The 25,143-nt window shown below is 29.3% G+C and overlaps 1 protein-coding gene across 2 annotated transcripts in view; it reads right to left on the reverse strand.

The window, feature by feature from the left end:
• The window catches only part of LOC129984401 (UTP--glucose-1-phosphate uridylyltransferase-like), a 63,171-nt gene that overhangs the window by 30,130 nt on the left and 7,898 nt on the right, over nucleotides 1-25,143 (reverse strand). For both annotated transcript variants that reach the window (XM_056094280.1, XM_056094279.1), the window contains exon 2: nucleotides 4,503-4,634. In XM_056094280.1, the coding sequence (XP_055950255.1) occupies nucleotides 4,503-4,634 (132 nt within the window). The remainder of the gene's footprint in view (nucleotides 1-4,502; nucleotides 4,635-25,143) is intronic.

The raw sequence follows: 25,143 nt of genomic DNA on the forward strand, positions 1-25,143 counted from the left end.
GATTTGAATTTTATAACGTTAAAATCATCATAAAATTGTAAATAAAACTTGAAGATTTTATTAAAAGTAAAGGAGGAAAACTGTACAGAAATGAAATCGATATCATTAAAGAGATAAGTTTTTGAAAATCATTTTGGGAAATTAATAATTTTGAAAGATATGGTCATCTATTTCCATAGCAAGTATCCATATTGATGGTTAAGGCTATTTTTCACTCTCGATTATTAAACTTTCTGAATTTATTTATTAATTTCTTTCACATCTTCTAACTATATGAAGTGTTTGACATGGCAAACAGCATTTATAATATAGTAATGTTATTAAAATAAGTACAGCTGTAAAAACGCTGAATAAAGCAGTTTGAAACGTTGGTATATCAACATGTTTACATTTGAGTGTTTCCATTCTCTCATACGTAATAAGAGAGATATCTGTGTCATGTACGTTAGCATTTGGTTTATATATAGATACTGGCTGAAATGCCGTTAAAATGTCCATTGATTTGATACAATATACAGAACTAGTGATAAATCCTATTCCAAATTCCAACCATTAAGTTTTAATACGCTTTTTAAGTAAAAGCATTCATTTCCATATAGACTCTTTCACCAACAGTTTGAAAGGTTGCTGTTTTTTAAATTTTTTTGGCCATTGTTTTTTATGGAAAAGTTCGATAGTTAATTAGCGTAAATGCTAGTCACAATAATCTACAATTTTTGTTATAAAGATATCTACAAAATTTCTCACTCTTATTTAGTTGAATTTTTGAGTTATCGTTCACCCAAATAAATTACTATGCAATAAAATAATTCCAAAAATGATTGGTGGGGAATCAGTGGGATAAAAAATAATGGAAATTAATCAAAATCTCGAGAATGAGTTTTTTTTTCGCTATTTCAATGCTATTTCTTTGCATAGAAGAAAATCAAACAGAGAAAGAAATCTTTTTGTTCTTGTTGTTAAATGCACGTCGTTAGTAAAAATAGAAAGATAAAAATGTTTTTCTTATTTTATAAAATGGCTTTTCTTATGAAACAAGAATATCTTTCCTTTACTTTTATCAGACTTTTCACCAATTGGGGCATAAAGGATACAGACAATGATAGTTTTCGGTAATCAGAGAATGGTTATAATATAAAACAAGTTTTAAAGGGTTTGACAAGTTTTAAGGCAGCTAATCATCCAAATTCCTCATTTTCAAATTTATCAGTATCTTACAAAAAAAATATGTTTAATATATTCCCTTTATCTATCCAGTAAGGAATTTGGGACATCCCCTGGCATTACAACAGTAATTCATTCATGTTAGAGTCTGGGTCTGAGATAGAACTGGGCTTCTAAAGTTTGCAAGATGAGAAAACTCGGTAATTAAATAAGGGAGAATCGAGTTAACCTTTAGAATTCTAGTTCAAGCATTCTATTGTTGAAATACATCTTTTGAAAGTTCAATTATGCAAATTATTTTTTATTCTTCGTGTTTTCTATCTGTTGACTGAAACAGGATGTAGGTGAAAAAGAATGAGTGGATTCATAACCAGTTTCCTTGCATGATTTATCCTAAGTAAAACTTGTATACAAAATTTCCCATAAAACAATGTTATAGTTTATTATTTTAACAGTGGATTTCAAATACGTTTTAATTCTCTCAGATTTCTCATTTTTCTGAAAATGTTGCGATTCTTTCAACTAATTCTATTTCTTCATCTATTTCTCAATCGGTAAAAAGATACACTAACTGATCTTTTAATTTTGAGAGTTTTTACTTTTTAGTAATCAAAGAAAAGTATTATAATCGTCAATCAATTCAAGTTCCAGTTGTTGAAAACTTTTTTAGACCTACATAAATGCAAAAAAAAAAAAATGAAATTATATCTCATTGTTTGCAAACAAGGTAATTCAAAAAATGAAACAAACTAGAAAAACGTAATTTGGTATTTTTATTTCTCTTAGCAGTGTGTTTAGGTATCAAATTTTGAATGAAATGCAGAGCCGAATTTAGGCACTTTGTTGCAGTGTAAATTATGAGACCTCTCTTTTAATAAGACGTAAACATAGTGTCATCTTTCAGCATATCCTTGGAATATTAATGATTAATTTTAAATTCATTCTTTTTTATTTTATTAACTTCATGAGTATGTATTATTTATATTTATCTATCATGACTCCAGACTACCCGGCATCCATGTTTGAACATAATATTATGGAAGCAGATGTTCGATTTTATAAATATTCTAAAAACTAACTACATAGACAATGAAGTGCATAAAAATCTGATTAAATATACATGACAAAATGCTAAAATTGTCCTAATATTTTATGATTCATAGAATTTCAAATAAGTTTATTTGTTTAGCACCTAGGAAAATAAAGTTTTCTAATCTACTTACTTCAGCTTAACAATTCTAGGCAGCTACCTCATTTCCTTAGCGTGAAATTCGCTACTTATAAAGTGGAAAGTCTGCCTGTCAGTATGTATGGAACACGATAGCTCAAATGTGCAGCAAGCCTAAAATTTGGCGCACAAATTTTATCATCCGAGTTAGAGTTCTGAATCAAATAGACTTAATTCGTCCAGTTGACTTTCAATTTGTTTGTATTCGATACATCAAAAATGAAACAAGCTGGGTTAGTGAAATTTGTATTGTGCAAACTTCGGTTCCACTTTTATCAACTATACTATGAAGCTAAATATTCAATGCGTTATTTTGTAGAAGTATATGAAAAAGATTCAAGAAATACACTCCTAGTTAATTTTCATTGCAATGAACTTCGGTTTTAAATACTGAGACATAAATTGCGAAATAAATGAGTGAGATTACGAATAAATGAGAAAACATTAACAATTCGATGTCATCATTACTTCCTCTGTTTCGATCTCTGCCACTAAAGTATGCAACATATTAGCCGAAAAGTTAATATATGACTTTGTAGATTTAATACAACTTCAGTTTTCCAAATACGTCCATTTACCGCCCATTGCAAAGAGCTGAAAATAAAGTAATTATCAAATAATGAAGAGAAATATTTTCAAATTTCAGGACCTTTGCTATTAGAATCATTCATTGGAATGTTTCATTAAGTGAAGGAAAGAAGAGTTTTTCCTGCGCACAATTAAATACTGATTTAGACCATTATTGAAGGAAATGTAAGAAAAAAAATATAAATGCAGTGTAGCCTTTAAAAATGTTAGAAAATTAACAGTTCTTTTTCCATTCTGGCCCTATGCTATCTGTTTTTATTCTCCTTAATGTGTACAATTTCGTTTCTGGTAATCCATACTAAATCAGCAATCGAAACAGTTGACTTATGATGGATTACCATCATAACAACATGGACATTTGTCTTGCTTACAAAGGCAAATGTCTATCATTGACCAAGAATTTTCATTGCAATATTCAAGATGAACATAATCCTTTCCTTACTTACTCCATGCAGTTTAACTTGAACACAACAGCTATGCGCAGATGTGGTGGAAAATGGGAGCAAGATCCTTACATCACCACCCCTATTAGCAAAATGCCCAACAACCCTATTACGATATCTTTACAACATTGGCCGACATTCAAAATATCGGACAACATAGTGGAAATATCTTACAATATTTTGCGTTAATAGGGATTTATTCCCTTATTATCTCTTAATCTTAGCAATCAGCATCTTAACACAAATTTATCTGTTGAATTCTACCAAAAAAGAATATTTAAAAGTTTGGGCGGGAAAAAGTCTCGATGCAAATGATTCTTTTATTTAATTCTGTTCCTTTACAAATCTGATAATTCTAAAAATTATTAGTGGGCAGGATTTAAGTACTACAAGACTTAATGAGGCTTTCCAAAGAACAATTTCTTTTATAAATGACAGATTTGATTTTCGAATATTTCCATAGGCAATGTTTCCATCAGGACCTTAATCCTCTAATTTTGCAAACGTATTTTCAATTATCATTTCACCATGCCAGTGTGTATAATTAGTATTTGGTAATATATTTATTATTGTTGTTGTTGTTGTATTTTTACGGAGTATGATCAGAACTTGATATTCAATATTCTGTTTGTTTGTTTTTTTCCTTATAATGCACATTTTATAATCGCCTCGTAGAAAAGAACTATCATTAGAACATATCATATCATTCAAAAAGTATTAGACCAACATGTAGATAAAATGTGGCTTTTCATAAATTTGTGATTAGTATAATGAAACTTTCCTACTCTTTTACTATCAAAAAAATAAAACTATAACGTTGAACAATCATTATTTGGCACTCTGTTTAACTGTGATAACTTACACTAACATGATTGCGATAATAAATGCAAACGTATCGATGCATTTTCCAATCGGGTCGAGTCTTCTAAAATGGCTTTATAAACTTTACTTTTAACTGCCCATTGTTATTGCTAAAATATTGCCACAATCCCTCCCAAACTGTAAAATCGGGAATGTAAAATGGTGTTAAAATACAAGTCTTAAATCATAAAAACATAATTTTAGTTTTGAACTAGTACCTGTTTCTCAACAGTAGAGGGCGCTGTATTGAGAATCTTCTCGAGTTCTTTGGCAAGTTCGTTCTTGGCATCCTGCTTGGTAAGCTGCTTGAATTCGGTGGAATCACTGATCTTCCGCTGTTTGCCGAAGTTCTACAAAAGAAGCAAATAAGGACATCATTTGTAAAATAAAACGAGTTCTTACTTAATCAAAAAGTACTTCGAAACAAAAAAATTTCAAATAATTTCAAATCGTGATCAAGATATTAAGTGAAACAAGATATTAAAACATCTACATAAGTAAACCTCGACATACATATTTAATGGGCTGTAAAATTCGCAAATTGCAGGATAAAAAAATCACATCAATATTAAATTTTTACTTATAAATTGAAAAGCAAATAATATATTAATTAATTATAAATTGCTTTGAATAACATAAAGTGAAGGAAATCGAATTTAATTATGATGGACTTTTCCAGGTTAATAAAAACATCTTAATAAGTTAAAGTTTCTTCTGAAATACCTCATATTTATACAATCAAAGTAAGAATACAAATTTAGTTTAAGCCCATCAAAATTTAATTCATAATTTTATTTTTGATGAATTGAAATCAGTAACTGTTACAAAAGACTAAAAATAATTTGAAAATAAAAGTGAAGAAGTAAAATATAAGAAAAGTATCGCGATTAGAATTTAATTTTGATGCACAAAGAATATAAAATTATTTTAAATGATTTTATTTTATGGATTAAATTAATGATTCAAAAGTTAGTTAATGATTACTCTCTTGCAATCAACATTTAAAAAACTATTAGTTTGAATGAGTCGCCTAAAAAAAATCTGAACTAGATAGATTCTTTTATTATTTAGGTTAGGCATGACTCAAAATTACATTACTATAATTTACAAATTATTTAATTAATTTTAAAATATATATTTAAACTAAATATAATATATTAACTAACTTAACTTAACTTAACTAACTAATATATACTTAACTACTAAATAAATAACTTTTAGGGAACATTATCTTGCAATAGTTCAATAGGCTGATTTAAATTGTAACTAAAGAGGAAATCTATCATTAGACCAACAAATTTTTTAAAACAGAAAAAAAAATGAGAAACATTTTTTAATTGTTTTATTTTCTCAATGCATAAAAAAAAAACAATCAAAGAAGCCTCATGTTTTAAATGATGAGGGGAAAAAACACGAGTCTAAAAAGGAAAAGTAAAGCAATGAAAATGAATCACAGCTTGCAGTATTATCTTCTCTTGAATAATAATAGAAGACCACACGAAAAATTGTATTTAAGAATTAAATTTTAACAATTTGTTAAAGCAGAGATATACTGTTCTAAAAATTAATTGGCATTTTTAAAATGATAATTCCCCTTAAATCTGTTTATTAAATGTCAAGATATTTATATACCAATTTTTTTAACAAACACGCTTTTAGGATGTTTGATGGATAAATAAAATCTGTTTGACTTTCATGGCAACAATAAAAAGAATTATTGTAAATCATAATTAAAAATGCTTTCCAAAATTTATTTATGTTAAAGTAAAATTGTATAAATAAATTGATATCATTGGAAAGACAATTTTTTTTTTTATCTTTAATTTTAAGGTGGAGTAAAAATAATTTCTGTGCAATATTATTTTCAGAAGTAAACACAAGAAATTCCAAAATTTTACTCCTTAGTTAATTGAAATTTCAAAAACATTCATTCCGAGAAACACATTCTCTTTCACCAAAGCACGCTTTTCACAGCTTTATGTCCAAAATCCTGTCTTGTTAAGCGTCAAAAAGAGACAAACGCACTTATTTGCTTTTATTATAAGCAGAGATATATCATTATTGTTGAGTAAAATGGAATTACATTTACGCCTGTTTTGAAGCAACAAGAGAGCTATTTTCGAACAGGCCTCGTAATTTTAAGCAATAGTCAAAGGCAGGATGACAAATGAGCCAGCCCTCTTTCTCCAAACTTCAGGGTATTTATACCTAAGGATTCAGACTCGTTTACACGACGATCCTTCCATAGAATCGCTTTTTAGCCTTGAACCTTGCGACTTCCGAAGTGAGATCTTACCATTAATTTGTCATAAAAAATTAGATCAATTATAAACAAAACTATCTACAGCGCAAGGCGAAAAAAATGAATACATAAATAAATATTCATCACTTGCTGCTAGTATTGACAAATATTCTTTACGAAAGTTGTTGATCCCAAAGGTCATGGTGACCTGGTGATAATGTCTCGGCTTTGGAACCGGAGGGTGTCAGGTTCGAGAGCTGGTTCCACCGAAAAACCATGTGTAACCGGTTTTCGTGTATGTTAAATCCATCGCGGCCACACATCCTCCCGCTGATGTGGTGTGGAAATTTTGAGTGGGGAGTGCCAGCTCAGGTGCCGTCCTCGTCATCTGACCGCGGTTCAAAATTACGAGGTCCGTCCCAGAATAGCCCTAATGTTGCTTTAAAACAGAAGGTTACTATAACTAAATTAAAACCAATCCCAAAACAGCATGATATTCCCATATAAAAGATACATATAGAATACATATAATAACGCCACACTACACAATATCTATTTCCATCAAATTGCATTTGGACAAAGAGAAACAATTCAAAATACTTTTCTCTGAAAAATGCAATTATTTTAAGCCATATGTTTTATGATTACTGGAATGAATAAAGTTCCGATGCTATTTTATATAGATAAATTCTTTTGGCCAATTTTAATTCGTTTCTACATCATTTATTTACTGAAGGTTCTTTAGTTTTATCTCCTACACATTTAACTTCTGATGATATTTGATTTATCCACAATATGACAATCAATCAGATGAAATATCTTATTGAAATCAAAATCATAGATTCGTCTCGTAATTTATTGAATCCAATTTGTACACCTGTCGGTAAATCCTTTTAGAAGTATTCAAGATATTTTATGACACACGATATTCATTACAGACCAATTTTTTGAACGAAATTTCATTCTTTTTAACTGTATTCAAAATGCAGCCCTTCAATCTAATCCGGTATTATATTTCCTTTAAACAAATTCGATTTTAAAATACCCCGAGTAAACCTTTAAAAAATTCAATTTTAAAATAGTAATTTGTACTGGAATTTTTAATTGTGATTTGAAACAATAGAAAAATCGAAAAAATTAGATATTTCCTTTTCTTAGAAACTGTATGTTGCTTTTTATAGATTAAAACCAAAATGCGATGAATTTATTTAAATTTTACAACATAAAATATAGTTAAAAATCGACGTTAATAAGATGTTATTCAAAACATTTATTTAAACTTTCGTTTATTTAAGTACCAAAGTAAACAATTGGGAAAAAGTGTTGTAATTAAAAATTACTGCACTATAATTCAAAAAAGCAATCAATTTATGTTCCGTTTCAAACAATAACTTTTCACTAAATACCACTGGTGATGATCGTTCCTTATTCAGATTTAAATTACGATCTGTGGATGAGAGTGAATGAAATGTATGAATGAAGTCCGTCCTTGAAAAGGGCTGTAACGCATGAGTAGCTAAAACGTATTCTTGATCCTAGATGGCACTACTGAAACAAGAGAGGCTAAAACTCGACTTAAAATCGTCAGCGGGCTTGTCTATGACAAATGCCATAAGCAACAACAACAACTTCTCCCTAACTCATCATTATAAATTATTTTGAAAATGCAACACTTCAACTAATCTAAGGTTATATTTCCTTTAAATAAATTCAATTTTAAAATGCCCCGAGCTCAACTCTCGTCTGTGCCGGTATTATAAAATTACATAATATTTTCTATCATCTAATTAAAGCCGTATTTTTCTGTTTAGTGATGGATTTAATGTTTTTCATTTAGAAAAAGAGCACTAGTAAAAATTTAAATAAATAGTCTTCTGGAGGTCCAAGGTCAGATCGATTATTTTACACTGATTTGTTTGTGAAAATTAATATTAGATTCCGAATATTTCAGCTAACAAAAGGCCCTCAAGAATTAAATTAAATTCGAGAACAAATATTTGGTTTCTAAGTATATGTTCTCGTTATTTAGCAAAATGTTTAACAATTTCGAGAACTAACTGATTGAGTCTGTTAAATCCCAGAATTTACATATATTCTATGGTTTAAGTAATTAATTTATAAAATAAAGATCCACATTATGTTAAAGTGTAAAATAACCGACAAGCCTCATTTAGATTTTTAGCATTAATAGAAATATTAGGATACACAGGATGGTTTTAATATAAATTCTGAATTCAAAAAACTGTGAAGTCTGAAGTCACGGATTTAATAAATGTTCATGTAAAAAGTGACCTATAAACAAAAGATATAATAGTTTTAGAATTAATATTCTATGTAATTCCAATAGTCAGGAAAATCATCCCTTTTGTCCAGCAAATTATTTTATTTGGTCAGTGTATGAAAAATATTTTGTATGCTGTATAATTAAATTAAATTGTTTATTTTGCACTTTAACTATCATATAATTTATAGAATTATATAATTATTATATAATTTATAGAATAACCAATTATCCCTTAAAATAATTAAAGTGTTGAATTATTAATTAACATCAAATTTAACTCATTTGATCAATTGTTTCTATGTATTTATAAATGTCAGAAAAATAATCCCTATTAGTAAAAAAATGATTTTATTACTATATGAATAAATAACATTTTCTGTGCTATTTAATTCAGTTAAATTGTTTCTTTTACACCTTAACTGCCAATCATTTTATAAAATAACTTGTTATCACCTAAAATAATAAAAGTGTAGAATTATTAATGCAATTTAATAATTCTACACTTAATTCTACACTACATTATAAATTCATTATACAATTTAATTCATTTGATCAGTTATTTCATGAAATAATTCTATAAAACAATTGAATTATACAAAATTTTGATGGGCTTTTGCAATATATACTTCCCCAAAAAAATTTTAATTTTTCGAGAAATGAGCTAAGTTAGATAGTCATTCACTCAACTTTTCCGGCAGCGGATGTCATCTGAAATTTTCTACTTCTAATGTGCAGCTGTTTGCACTTTTGACAAGGCGTGGCTTGTTTACGAGTGTCACGATTGGATGACCTACATAGAATCTCAGCGTCACGTGTTCACGGAAAGAGAAAAGCCTCTGAAGCTTCCAACAAGTTGTAAAAATTTTCTATATAAATTCTGTGTATGACTGTGATATCATTAATTTTCATTGAATAGGTATATATCTTTTAGAAGCATTCGTCTTATTATAAATGATATCTTCTCAATTTTTGATATTTAATTCATAAAATTTAAACCCGCACCAAACAAAATTGAAATAATCAATTAAATATTTCTAAATATTGTAATATGAGGTATGAATTTGATCAAAAGTGAATTTTTACTAATGCATGTAAAAGTCATATATTAGAATATAAAATACAATTATCCATTACAGAAAAAAATTCAAAGCTACATATAAAAATGTAGAATACCAACGGATTGTATTATCTATTTCAGTCAGTCTCGCTTGAACACCGAAATAAAATGTTAAATTTCTTTTTCATGTTGATTGCATATAAAGAATATGTACATGGAGAAATATACATATTTTAATTCCAAATTATTATTCTGAAACCGTTATATGTCCAACAAGGTTGGTTATTAAATCGTTTTTATTTTTTTAAATCACGAATAAGATGTTTTAGAATAAAGTATATAAATAGTGAAAGTATTTTTAGTTAAAGCAAAGTGATATTTCTTATTTATTTTTAATGCAAAAAAATATTAGTAGTATATGAATTTAGATGAATAAAATCTAAAACTAATCTACCATAAAAGTATTTTTTTCTGTTTTACTAAAAATAAGATCTGTATCCAATCGAAGTAATTTGTGATATAACAAATGGAACTAAAAGAAAAATCATGAATTATTAAAAAAATTCATGAAGTCAGCAAATCCGAAAATAAAACAAATAAAAACAATCAAATAACACATAGTGTGAGTTAAAGATATTATATTATATCATTTTTCATGCGTTAATTGAAAAAAAAATCATTTAGTGTTCATCATATTGGTATTTTAAATATTTTTTTAATTTACAAAAATTAATCTATTTAATGTATTGATTTCAAATAAAATATTTGTCTATTTTTAGTATCTCTTTAATATTTACAGTTATTATTTTTTTAATATGCTATCGTGAATTTCTAAAATGAATAAAAAAAAAGATTCGAGGACAATGACCTTTATCATACTGATTTATAGCCACACCAAAGCAAAGAATAATCAAAATCAGAGTTCGATTCAGAATACTAAAAAGAAGTTCCATCCGTCCGTCTAACGGCTCATGGATAATCAATATCCGATTACTTAGAAAGAAACCTAGTCAGGACATTGACTTTTAAATTCTATTCTTCGAACCTAGACTGAATATATTTTTTTTAAATAATGCTCAAAAGTCGCTAGGAAGTTTAAAACAATTAAGAATTGAAATATATATTGACAGAATTTGAAATTTATTTATATTAGACAATAAGCAACTATAATAAAAGTTTTGCTTTTACATTAATACCTGAAATAAAAAACATCAAACTGAAATACAGTTGAAAAATTCTTTATTTTTTATCCATAAAATCGAATTAAAATATCTGAAAAATAATGATAAGAATAGAGAATAATAAATGTATCTGTTGTTGAATGTATTTTAGTAAAATAATAAATGGATATTGGTTTATTGGATTAAAATACCAAACATATGAAAAAAAATTTTAAAAGATTATTTACTTAAAAATAGAATTCAGCGAAAATTTTAATTACAAGTTTTTTACTAATCAAAATTTTGAACTTTTTTTTTCAATTCGATATTTGTTTAATCTTTCAAAAAGTGAATTTATGTGCCTTCAGTATTTCTATTTCAATATTTATATTTCAGGAACATATGCTATAATATAAAAAATTATTTTTAACAATACAATTAAATAAAAAATAATAGTATTTAAATAATTGTATTTAAATTAAATTTTTTTTAATTTTAAAAATTTATCTACATTTTATATATTATTGTATATTTTTTTTAAAAATTTGCATCCATAACTTATACATCCTATGTGCGATAGTTTTTTTTAAATATTTTAAACAGATATTTAAATTATAAACGTGTTTGTAAGGCTAGAATGGAAAAATGATGGGATTTTTTATCTTTTTCTCAAAACCTGTTTAACTAATATATAAAACGAATGAACAAAACTTTCTATATAAAGAATATATAAAACAAACGAACAAAACATTCTATATAAGGAATATATAAAACGAACGAACAAAATATTCTGTATGACGAATATGCAAAATGAACGAACAAAACGTTCGATAGAACGAATATACAAAACAAACGAACAAAACGTTTTATATAACGAATATACTAAACGAACGATAACAAATATACAAAATTCTTTTCATTACATACATATATAAAATTTTATACAGTGATATTTATAGGTATTACGAACATGTTAAATTCTCTCAATTCTTTTTGAGCAGTATTAAATATTTAAAATAACATTTATAAAGAAAAATGTCTTTTTTTTAGATTTTCAAATTTTTTTGCTATCTAATATTTATTAGTTTTCATCTTAAATGGAATAAAATCCTAACTAAGTTCACTGTAATGACTAATTTCGGGGAATTTTGTATAAAATTATGCTATGAGAATTTCTGATTTGCAGATGCGTTTACAAATTATCGCATTACAGCACATTTTCAATTTTTTATTATAAAAACGAAATACGCTAAGGTACAAATAATTTTATTCTGTTAATAAAAGCGTTGTATTCTTTCTATATGTGCTATATTTCTAATTGAGATGAACCAGGAAAAAAGTCCCCTTTGCCGAAATTCGATGACTTCCTTATGCTCGGATTTCCTCAAATGCGTAGACTTGGAGTTTTTTTTATTTATTTATTATCATGCCTACGCTCTACAAAAAATAAAAAAATTCCGTTTTTTTTTTGGGGGGGGGGGTTTAAATATGAAATACAACAGACCTTGTGCCAAATTCAAATTTTCCTCTTGAATTAGAATTTCTCTTAACCATAATGTTAAAATACAATTTATAATTCGAATTTATTTTGATTAATTCCAAATTAGAACTAAACCTGCAAACGATTACCTTTATTTCCGAATTATTTTCAACAGATAAATGCTTCGCACTTTGTATTTGACGGTTGGTTTCTGTCGTAAATAAGCTATCAGTTTTAATTTAAAATCGCTATCATGTTATACCTAGACCTAAAAAGGCAGTTGTCTTTTTAGGTCTTCATAATTTTGAGAAAAACCTTTATTTATAAGTTTATTTAAAATTGTGTTATTTCCGGAGCAGGAATGGGCGGATTTGGATTGAGAATCTTGCAATAATACCATATTACGTTCATGACATTTTTGTCTAAATGTTATCAAGAGGATATTACTAAATATTATGATTTGCAAACTGAATACTGCACGGTTTAGCATTTTGTCGGCTATTTTGTAATTTGTAATTATAAGTGAATTTGGTTTTTAATTCGCTCAACGTCAATCAAAACTACAAAAAGGAAACTTCTCACAATTGTAAGTTAGATATAAATTGTAGTGTTTAATTTGAAATTAAATGGTAGAGTCTTGGTATTAAATTGATTTACATGATCTGTAATTAAATTTTAACATGATCTGTATTTCCATATTTAAATAAGAAATCTATCTAAATTCCATAACGACATTGTCTACCAGAGAATATGAAAAAAAAAATCAAGCATTATTTTCACTTTTTAACTTTTAACAATGGAAGAAAATCGCATCATTAGATATTTGTTGATACAATGAAAACGGTTTAAATTTTGCTCCAACAATTAAACGTATTATTGCAAATTATTTATAAAAATATGTTTAATAAATTGAAAATCAGTAGTTTCATCAGAGTACTGCAGAACTGTGTTGAATTGATAGTGCTCTCTGGGGGCAGGAAATCAATCAAAATGGTCCCACAACAATCGAACAATTAGAAACCATACTACCGCGCGTTGTTCCGATTTGGAAGCATCCATGTATAGTACGACTTTACTTTCGATCCATTTCCTCTACCACGAACAGTTTCCACTGTTGAATGCCGTATGCATTGCACACCTTCTATCACCCTTTATATCCCATTTCGGTAGCGCTGCTGTAGCTGCAGCCATTCTGACGCAATCGCCAGTGTCCACCTTTCATTTGGGCAACCCTCACATATCGAATATATTGTTTTATTTCAGTTCTATATCGTCAAATAAACCATGTCCTTCTATAATAAAATGTTTTCAACATTATCTTCTATAACCATAAAAGGAAAATTAGAACCGATTGTTTCTTAAATTTCATAAATATATAAAATACATTCGCAGAAATTACATAAAATACAAGTGGAAAAAAAATGTGGAGTACGCTCGTGATTTGCTGCGATAAAAAAGAAGCATAACATCGCCAAATATCATTCTGCTGATAAAAAGATAAACACACCTTCCATTCCATAAGACTTTAACCTTGACTTAGAACAGTTAGAGAAAAACGGGACTTATCATTCTTTATCAAAAGACGGTGTTGAAATTCTAGCTCTGCCTTGATCTTCCTGATTTCATTCATCAATGACTTTCCCCTTTCTGCTGGCGCGATTCAATCAAACATCTACATACAGCAGATGTCCAGTTTTTTACAATCATAAATGAAATACGGTTTTCTGCTCGTTTCCACTTGTGCCGCTTTTGAAAGAGCACACATCTCCAACGATGACGAACTTCTAAATAGGCAGACTAGGTAACTCATTAACTAGAGTTGCTAGACTGAGAAGGGAATAGCAAGCAAGTTGATTTTAAAATTTCCTTTTCTTATATGCCAAATAAATAAGTTTGTAAAAATACAAATTTTATGGGTGAGGAAATATTAACATTTAATCAAGTATAATTGATCTGCTTCTTATATATTTCATTACTTTCACTCAGTTAATAAAATATTTATCAATATTAAAAGTGAGCTTTAACAACACTGTGTACAAATATGGATGATGGATAGTCTGGAGATAAATTAAAATATATATATACATTTACAAAGTTAATAATATATAAAATATTAACTTAAAATAAATCATTAATATGTTAAAAACAGCTGAAATAAAGGAAAATTGACCATTGTAAAGGAATGAAATTCTTTATAAATTTATTATATATATATATATATATATATATATATATATATATATATATATATATATATATATATATATAGAGAGAGAGAGAGAGAGAGAGAGAGAGAGAGAGAAAGAAAGAGAGAGAGATCACTGGCCTATTTCATATAAACATAAGACAATTAAGCCTCAAACCAAGCTTAGGTATCTCTAGTCCAATATGATCTCTTCATCCAACTTCGGGTTGGAGTTAGGTCAGATAATTTGCTTTGAGAGATAAATAAAAAAAATTTTAATTTAATTTTTAATGAAATTTTAAAATAATTAATAAAATTGAGTCGCAATAAAACGTTGTGTAATTCGATTAGAGTTAGCTATCTTCTATAGATCATAATGTGCAAAGGCATATAATTAAGTGGTTTGAAGTTAACTTCTTATTTCTGTATGTTTATAAATGTAGATTTTTTAAAACTCTGAAATTCTCTTCTTTACCAAAATATTTAAAGTTAATTTGTAAAAAAAAAGCATGAATTAATTAATTAAAATATTTTCAAAGTAGGAAATGCGTGAATTTTTTGCCCTCATGAGTTTTATCAAGTTTGTTCTATTTCTCCGAAAAATTGTTGTTGTTTTTTCTTTTTCCCTGATGACACGACTATTCAAAGAATGGTTTCTGTACGCCAGCTGCTGACTTTTTCTAAATGCATCCACAAACTGGGTCACAGATTTGAAAGAAATGATTCTTTTTCAGTTTGCAGGAATATGATAGTTAAGGCATTGTTCGTGAAAGATTAATCGCTCATTAACGATTCACATAATGATAAGAGTCTAATTGTGTCACTAATGTCAGAGAACTTGTCTTCTCAATTCAGATGGGAATCAGTATTTACTATTCTAATGCAATATGGGTATCCCGCTTTGTTATTGAATAAAGCTGACAATAGTGTACAGGCAGAAAGGTGGTTTTTAAAAAATTTTCATTGTCTATGATATCAGTTAGTAATATTGAAATAATTTTTTATATGGATTTCTGCTTTTGATTAGGGCTAAAGAGGATTAATGGAGCTTAGATACCAATGTGATATAAATACAAATGAAGAACAATTTTAACAACTAATCTGTAATAAATAATAAATTTTAAATATAAAGTATTTATTAACTTTTTTTTATTTTCTCATATAGAATTATAGAAAAGGTATTGTAGCGTACTCACAAATAATATCAAAAACACATTTTTTGGCATTGTCTTCTGTCTACCTATGAACACGAGAGCTCAAAATGATTTTGAGCTAGAACGGATGAAATTTTGTATATGGACTAATGACCAAATGTGTAGATTTCTAACAAATTCTGAATGAATCTATTCATAGGGAGTTTGCTTTTCTGACACCGATTATAAGTTAAACCGATTATTCCAAAACGCAAAGAGTTAAGAAGATAAAATTTACTGAAATATAGATTCGTATCGACTTTTAAACCAAAACTGTAAAAGGTTTGAAATGTCTTTCGATCTGCAATTTTGCATACATATAAACTCAATAATTAATTAACGGAATATTGAAATCAATGAAATTCAGTGTGTTCCTTGTGACTGCAATTGTAGTTCCGTGTCAGATTTTGGTTTTATTCGATCGACAAAAACGACATTTAAAATACATATAGAATAAACAAAAGAAAGACATCCGCACGAAAGAATTGCTACATTTACGCAAAGATCTATGCTTTGTAATTGCTGTTTGCCAATGCTATGCAAGTCATTTGCGGTCTTACCCAAGATTCATAATTTTATGCGGGGGGGGAGGGATAAGAGGGAGATATGAGAGCTTGATGATGATGTCGTGTCCGCGTTACCACGGAAACGGGGGTGCAGTAGCTTCTGAGGGTAAGGACCCCTGAGTACCGGAGGGCAGAAGTCTGACTTTTAGCTTATATGAAGATGAAACTCCCACATTCGCTTGCACAACCCCTTTTTACAGGGGGGGGCACATTCACACACCTCACAGATAGAACACAGATGAAGAACAACCATGTCCGAACCGGGATTCGAACCCGGGACGCCCAGATCATGGGGAAGATGCGCTATCCCTATGCAAGGACGCCGGCATGAGAACTTTGGTCATGTGTTTAAGGACAACATAAATTCTTCGAGAGGTAAAGAATGGGTGAGAGAGTCGAGATGTGGACGCCAATGACAAATGAGGTTGGGATTAGTTAGCACCATTTTCTTACGAAAAGAAAAGAGTAGTTTTGTACCAAAAAAAGGCAAAACAGATTTCATTTCGAACAAAATATATAGAAGTTCTGACTGAGTATTTATTGCAATGGTCACCAGTTTAGAAAAATCTAAAGGGCCGTGCATATTGATGATACACTTAAATGAAAGATATGTTTTGAACAATATCTTAAACTTCATATACAAAGATCAGGAATAAAGTTTGGTATTTGCCAAAATTCTTTTACTTTTACGAACATAAATTAAAAAACATCACGATAGCAGAATTTTTTTTTTAATTCCTACTATTAGTTTACATTCTCTCTGTATAAATTTATATATCTTGTTCAAATTTTCAATCGTTAATAAAATACTTTTTATTCATCCACTCCAGTTCAAATACATTTTTTTAAACTTGTTGTGGTTGACACTTGATGTTAATACAGCTTTTTCGAATATTAATTAATTAATTATTAAATGTAATTAATTTTTAATACTTTAAATAGAGTTTTCGCAGTTTGTAATGAAAATTGAAATCAACAGGCAGTAGCTCAATCGGTAAAATGCAAGGATTTCGGTACTTTTCACGTGAAGGTGAAGAATGCGAGTTCAATTCTTGCAAAAATCAATAATTTTTTGATACTTAATAATTTTTTTTGATAATTATTTAATAAAAAGTAACTTAAAAAAAATTTCTTTGTTGACCTAAGTAGAAATTGAAATTTTTTTTTATTATTACTTGCTTTCAAATGATAACAAATTACCAATCTGAAGAGATAATAAATAATTCTTACTTCATTCAAATTTATTTTCATGTTTTAAAAATCTTCATGAAAAATTCTTTATTCTTTCTTAATTTTTAGAAATTATAAAACATAATTTTCTACTGCACAAAGACAACGCTTAACTCAGAACCATAGAATGTTTACTATTGCCAGTAATTTGTAATACAATTCAAGATCTTTGATAACCTTTCTTATAATTTTAATCATGCTAAATTCCGTGTAATTCCGCCATTTTTTTTTTAATCTGACTATAACTTTTCGTGATTAAGCAGCAATAACTCAAAAATGGAACAAGCTAGGTATATGAAATTAAGCGCGTATTCTTTAAACTAAAATTGCAGATTTCTATTAAATTTTGGATAAAATTTATCAATGGGAAATTTATATGCGAGAGAGCACAATAACCCCATAACCCAAATTTTTCGAGTGATGAAATTTGTAATATGGTTTTATGAACAGATTTATAAATCTAATTAGAATTTGAAACAAATATGTCAAATTTTGTGTGTATGTGAACGGGATATTTAGAACACGCAACAATTTTAATATATGCGCCAAATTTGCAGATATGTATCAAATTGTGGGCAAGATTAACCAAAGAAAAATGAGCCGTTCCAATAGGCGAAATTTAATTTTCTTCATTAGCTGAAGAAGGTAATCATAAAAAGATACCATGATGTGGAAGTATACAAAAGAATCAATTAGCTTGATTAAGCAAGATAAACTAAAGATACCTACATTTTTAATACTTTCAGTATAATTCACTTTTGTCAGCATTTAGTGAGTAAGAACAGTATGAAGCATTAGATTTCGATCTTGTTTATTGTTTGAATCTTTAACATATTTAAAATCTACAAACTGGTAAGTTCTTCGGACAAATCGGGCGTGCCATAAATATCACCACAAAATGGAACAACGGAAAAAGATCGTAGCGCAGATTAGTAACTGAATCTTCTACAACGGAAGAAGACTAAGAATTACAACGGAAGCTCCGATACGATACATACATGTCATTTTTCTTGAGAGGCAGACATTTTTTTTTGTTTGCTTTATGTTCAGCAGAAGAATCGAATTCATTTAATTTAGAAAAGCCAATATAATAGATTTGATTAAATGACTGATTCGTGGTGACGAATTACAACACCAATATTCAATGGATTTAAAAGGAATAATATTCTAGTTTTCAGTTACGTTAAATGCAACATAAACAAATAGATATATTCTGTTATGTACAAAACAAAAAATTGAAGGAGACTCTCGGGGTAACATTCTTATAGCATTTTGAAAACAGAAGAAGTTGGATTTTTGAATGGTGCAAAAATGCCGATAACTTTAGTCAAAAATTGAACAAAGGAAATTCCATGAATAGAAAGTGCAGATCAGAGTGAAATCATTATTTCCTGAGTTAAAGGACATCTTCTGCGAATGAATTGTAGAAAGAAAAGCAAGAAATTTCGTTGTTGGCAAGGCTAATATTCAAAATCTTACAATGGAATCACAGTTATATAGGCAGAAGAATTCAAAGCACTATAACATGGTTCCAATGATATGAACTTCGATTCCTTCATAAAATTAAATATAAATTACGCATAAAAAATAGCATCTACACAAAAATATAAAAAGATCCTTGTATGTTTTTATAGTTCAATTATATTAACATCCCGTTTAGAAGCAATACGAAAGATATTTTGAGAAAGGACCTAGTAAATTCGACTCCGGTGAAAAGAAGAGGGCAACACCTGCACTGTACCTCTCTTCCCAAACTTCCGCATTACACCAACGGAAAAACTATCAATCTGGTGAATTAAAATCTCTCAAAAGTATTCCTGTTTTGGCCTTACATAGCTACAATGAGCTACATACAGGAAATTTCTGGATTTTTTCAAAAATAACTAATCAAAATAGCTAATTCAGTCCCCATAATAAAAGACACGTGCAATGTAATTCCATCAAAGCTCTCTATTCCCCCATAAATAATCAAGATATTATTTTTCTATCAATAATTATATCGTAAAAATATTAATTTAATTACTGTATCAAATTTCATGACATTAGAGCTGTATGCACTCGTCTAAACTAGTTTCAATTCATTTTAATCTTTCCCTAAACTTACAAATTATAATTGCCATTCCAAATTATGATATGGAGGTGCTCGTGACCACTTTGTCACACTGCGGAATTCCGAGAATCACGACGCTACCGATGCCAACGGAAAAACCTTTGACCCATGACGTCAGATTTAACGTGCACCAAACCAGCATATACAGTGTATCGGTAGTTAAATCGCATCTCGAACCCTTCGACCCCAAAGCTTAGGCCTTCCCACTAGGCCATCGCGGCCTACATGCTTTTAGAGCAAAAATTAATAGTAGACTGGGTCCTATTTTAGAGAAACAAGGTAGCAAGAAGAATAGCTGCTTTGCATGAATCGGCCCAAAATGTGGTACAGATTTATATTTTTAGTTACGACATGTCAGTTTTCATTCCCATAGTCGCAGGGTTAATATTCGCATGAAAATATATACTGATAGACGATGAACCATTCATCGGTTTCAATCCGAAATCCGCTATATCTCTACAGTTTTGATGCCAACATAATATACTAAATTTTATCCATTTCGTTTCTTGTATTTTTGTTATCGTTTTCTCGTACACACAGAGAGGAGGCAAACAGATTTATTTTAAGTGGATTTTATTCAAAATTAATAAAAATCTACAGTTTTAAGTGTTAAAACTGTATTCAAATTTTATTTCACTATTTTGTTGTGTTTTTTAATTATCTTGTTCACAGAAATACCGTCAAAATGTGAAACATAATTCTAAAAATTCATTTTTGGATACAAGGGTATCTTAAAGATGAAAGTACATTCAATTCCTAAGGTTTAATATTTTTGAAGTTAAAAACGCTTTATTTCTGCATACGAAGGAGTAAAAAAAAAAGAAAGAAATAGAAAATATTAAAATAGAAAAGAATTCAGTAAAGTATTAAGTTCTGGTTATATAAGAAATATACAGAAATATACAGAGAAATATACAGAAAATATTAAGTTCTGGTGCATAATATAAGGATTATTGCGACTTAGAAATAAAGATGAAGTGCATTATTCATTAATAAGCTGATTGCATTATATATATGCCGATAAATTATCTTTACACTCTGCATTGTCAGGAATGATTAAAAGTCCCTTTGGCGGTATATTTCAAAGAAGACTTCATAACACCCGAAATCAATCATCTCAGAAAGTTTTCAACCTATTCTTCCGGTTCTTGTTTCAGTGAGGATAAGCTCTTTTTTTTTTTTTTTTTTGGTACACGAAGTATAAAAAGAGAGAATATTGTAATCGTTTACAAATTCTAACTCGGGATTCTGCTTTAGGCCATTCCGAATTCAAAAAACTCAGTTTTGAATTTAGTATGCCTGTGAATTCGATCACTTAAACTGATTTGAGCTGAACGCATAAAATTTAATAAATATGTTTATGCTAAATTTGTAGATTTCTAGCAAATTCTGAACGAAGGTTATTCAGAGGAATTCTGTCTGTCCCACAACAATTGGCCTACAGCTTACAAAATGGGAATAACTAGATAAATAAAAGTTGACATACAAATTTAGTACTTAAAGTAAATAACTGTATCAAATTTTGAACAAAGTCCTTCCAGGGGTTGACCATCTGTCGATCTGTACTTTTATGCACTTGTAAAGGCAATAATTTAAAAATTTAAGGCTAAGTAAAATGAAATTTGACTCGCAATTTTAGCGTGCGAATTGCAGGTGCGAATTCACATACAAAACTTCATTTATTTAAGTCATACATTTTTGAATTATCATATTTACGCATGAAAAAAAATGCAGATCGATAGAGGTCAAGTCTCTAAGAAATTTGATTAAAAATTTCATAAGGATCTATGCAATTTTTAATCAAATTTCTTAGAGACTTGACCTCTATCGATCTGCATTTTTTTCATGCGTAAATATGATAATTCAAAAATGTATGACTTAAATAAATGAAGTTTTGTATGTGAATATCGCACCTGCAATTGTAATTCTTTATCAAATGTTAGCTTCAGTCAGTCAGAAAGAAAAGGCATCCAAAATATATATTCGATTTTCTGTTCCTTATGTAAAAAAAAGTATTTTAGCGATTAATCAGTAAAAAATAATCATCAAAAATCATAGGATAGATCCTCGCCAAGATAGATCTTCCATAGCAATTGCTCGCCAATAACATACATTTAATACACATGTTTGAATAGGCTAGATCCTCGCCAATAACATACATTTAAACACATGTGTGAATAGGCTAGATCCTCGCCAAGATAGATCTTCTGTAGCAATTGCTCGCCAATAACATACTTTAATACACATGTGTGAATACGCTAGATCCTCGCCAAGATAGATCTTCCGTAGCAATCGCTCGCCAATAACATAAATTTAATATACATGTGTGAAATAAAATATTTGAGCACAAGCGATGTTCACAAGTTTTCTCAAGGTTCAAAATATTATGCGAGAGGAGGATGTAAACTTTTATTAGAGGTTATGTGATAAAGTTTCGTAAGACCACTCCGTTTGGTTCTTTTTCGCGCTTGAAGAAATCAGTTTTCTTCCCTAGTACAACGCATATTGTGTAAAGCTTACTATTACAAAACAAAGTATCTATTTTGAATTTCTTTAAATTCACATATTGGTTCAAAATTTTACATAGATCTAAAATCCTGATGTAATTTCCACATACCTTTTTATTTATTGTCTAGTATATTGAGTTTTTGAGATATAGTTTTCACAAAAACATATAATTCCATAAATATAATTATGGAATTATTTCTTTAATTTAATTATAAAAACATATAATTCCATAAATACGATATAATTCTAAAAATTCCTTTTTTTTCTGACTTGAGAGCTCTAAAGTTCAACATATCAAATTCTAGACGACGAATTTTTCGATGATTAAGATAACTTTTATAAGAATATTGAATATACAACAGTTTAAAAATGATTAAAAAGAAAAAAATATGAGATTTAGATAAATCCTCATGTTTTAAATCTACCTTAATACAAAAAAAAAATCCATTTTTGGAATTTCGAAAAATTTATCATCGGTGAATTTATTATGTCCACGCTACACCTTTAGTATAATAACGCCTCAAACCCAGACACAAATTAGACACCAGACTATCGATCAGCCAAATTTTAGAACATAAAAGGCTTCCGTTATCTTGAATTGAATTTAACTTTAGATAATCAGAAATCACAAAATCTACAGTAACGACGATGCCACCGGATACGACAAAACTCAGCATCCCATTAATCCCAGCACAAATAAGGCGCTTTGGCTGTTGAGTGGAGTTGTACACACAATCACGTGAAGTACGACATGAAAGCTTTTGTTTTATTTGCGATCATTGATAACTTATGCCTTATCACTCGTTGATAAAACTCAAGTGCTCGCCAAGGACAATCGGAAATAGAACAGAACCTCCTTCCATTTTCCTTCACCTGTACACAGCTGATGCCTGCAAGGGAGGAAAATGCGTAAGGTGCTGTGATTACTTGAGGTCAAGATTTTGCAAACTAAAGAGCAGAGTCTTAAATAGTGTCACATAATAGTGTCTCATGCAATACTGAGATCGGCAAATTTTTAAAGTACTTTTTTCTTTTGTGTGTGTGTGTGTGTGTTTGTGTGTGTGTGTGTGTGTGTGTGTGTGTGTGTTTGTGTGTGTGTGTGTGTGTGTGTGTGTGTGTGTGTGTGTGTGTTTGTGTGTGTGTGTGTGTGTGTGTGTGTGTGTGTGTGTGTGTGTGTGTGTGTGTGTGTGTGTGTGTGTGTGTGTGTGTGTGTGTGTGTGCCATCAAGAAAAAAATCTTTTTTACCTAAACATTTCAATAAATTTGTGTTTATAATTATTTTAAATTGAACGCTAATTATTTAAATGAAAGCTATTTATTATATGCTGTACTTGAAACTAAACAGATTTACTGAAAGCTAATTGACATATGCTATATTTGAAACTGAATAGCTATATTGAAAACTACTTGATATATCAACATTATCTGTAGGTATGTAATTTTAGAAACATCTAAACGTAATAACTTAAAAATGCAATGACTTAAATATATCAAATTGTACGTGATTTTTTTTTATTACAATAGTAGTTTATTCGGTACTTTTCCGTTAGCCGGGCGCAAATGTCGCCAATTGTGAACTAAACGCGAATTTGGCATAAGAAATTTAGAGGAATTCTACATTATTTGGCGATTTTTCGCTTGCGCCCGGCTAACGGAAAAGTACCGTTTATTCCTGTCAAAATTTGGTTCCAATCGATTGCGAAAAACTCGTCTAAAATATACCAATTCACTATTATTAGAAGGTATGCGAGAAAATTTTGGGGAAAAAATTGTCTCAATTCCTAGACGTCAAGACAGAAGTTTGGATTTGAGATCCGATAATGACAGGCGGGAATATTTTTAACCTCTCACAGCTTTACAGACGGCGGTGGACTATTATACTATACATATTATAATAAGTGCCCATGGTTCTGGATAAAGCAGAAGAATCGAACATGCATTTGGAGAAACCCCTTTACTGTAAATAGATTATTTTTAATTTTGATACCCATCAACAGTTTTGGTGTAAAGACCACAAGCACAATTTGATTTGTTAAGTTTGTCCCGATTCTGAGTTTCATGCTCTTATATACTCGGACATTAACTTAGAAGAACTTATTTGCTGATGGAATTCTTGGTCTCTATGACTTTTTACCTCCAAAATTAAACAATTTTCAGATATCTTAAAATTATGGTGCTAACTGATTCTTAGTGTTTATGTGATATAATATCTGTGTTCATACTGACTGGTTTACTGTCAAAGGATTTGGTCCAAATTTCATGCAGGTCCCCGATTTGGACGAAAGTGTCTAATGCTAATTTTCCTCTGTCTATCTCCCTTGATTTCTTTTTAATTATCACGTTCAAATTAACACAAATATGCAATAATTCTAAAAACGTGTTTTCTATCTCGAGAAGGTCAGAAGCATGGTGATTCGCGCATCTTAGCTGAGGAGCTAATCGTGGCAAGTTCTACAAGTGGATATTGAAAATTGAAGAATCTAAACAACAGAATTATAGATTTTAGTCCTTTTTTACGGCTGGTATAACACTGTTCTATCGGAAGTTTAGCATCTAAAAGAAAAAGATTTCAGCCCCTCCCTATAAAACTTACTTATATCACCTTTTACCCTTCTTCGTTTTGTACTATGTTTGATAGACGTTGTAGATGAAGTCATAGATGTTATAAATGAAAGTTGTTATAGATGAAAGGGAAGGACAAGAATATTGTGGAACCAAGCGGATGATCACAAGAGAATACAAATCTCATCTTTGAATCATTTGAAGGTAAAAGAAAATATTTTTCTTTCTACGACAGAATCCTTTTTTAAAAGAAAGTTCAAGTTTTCGTCTAATCTGTGAACT

The sequence above is a fragment of the Argiope bruennichi genome, chromosome 9 (assembly GCF_947563725.1).
Source record: "Argiope bruennichi chromosome 9, qqArgBrue1.1, whole genome shotgun sequence".
Classification (NCBI taxonomy): Eukaryota; Metazoa; Arthropoda; class Arachnida; order Araneae; family Araneidae; genus Argiope; species Argiope bruennichi.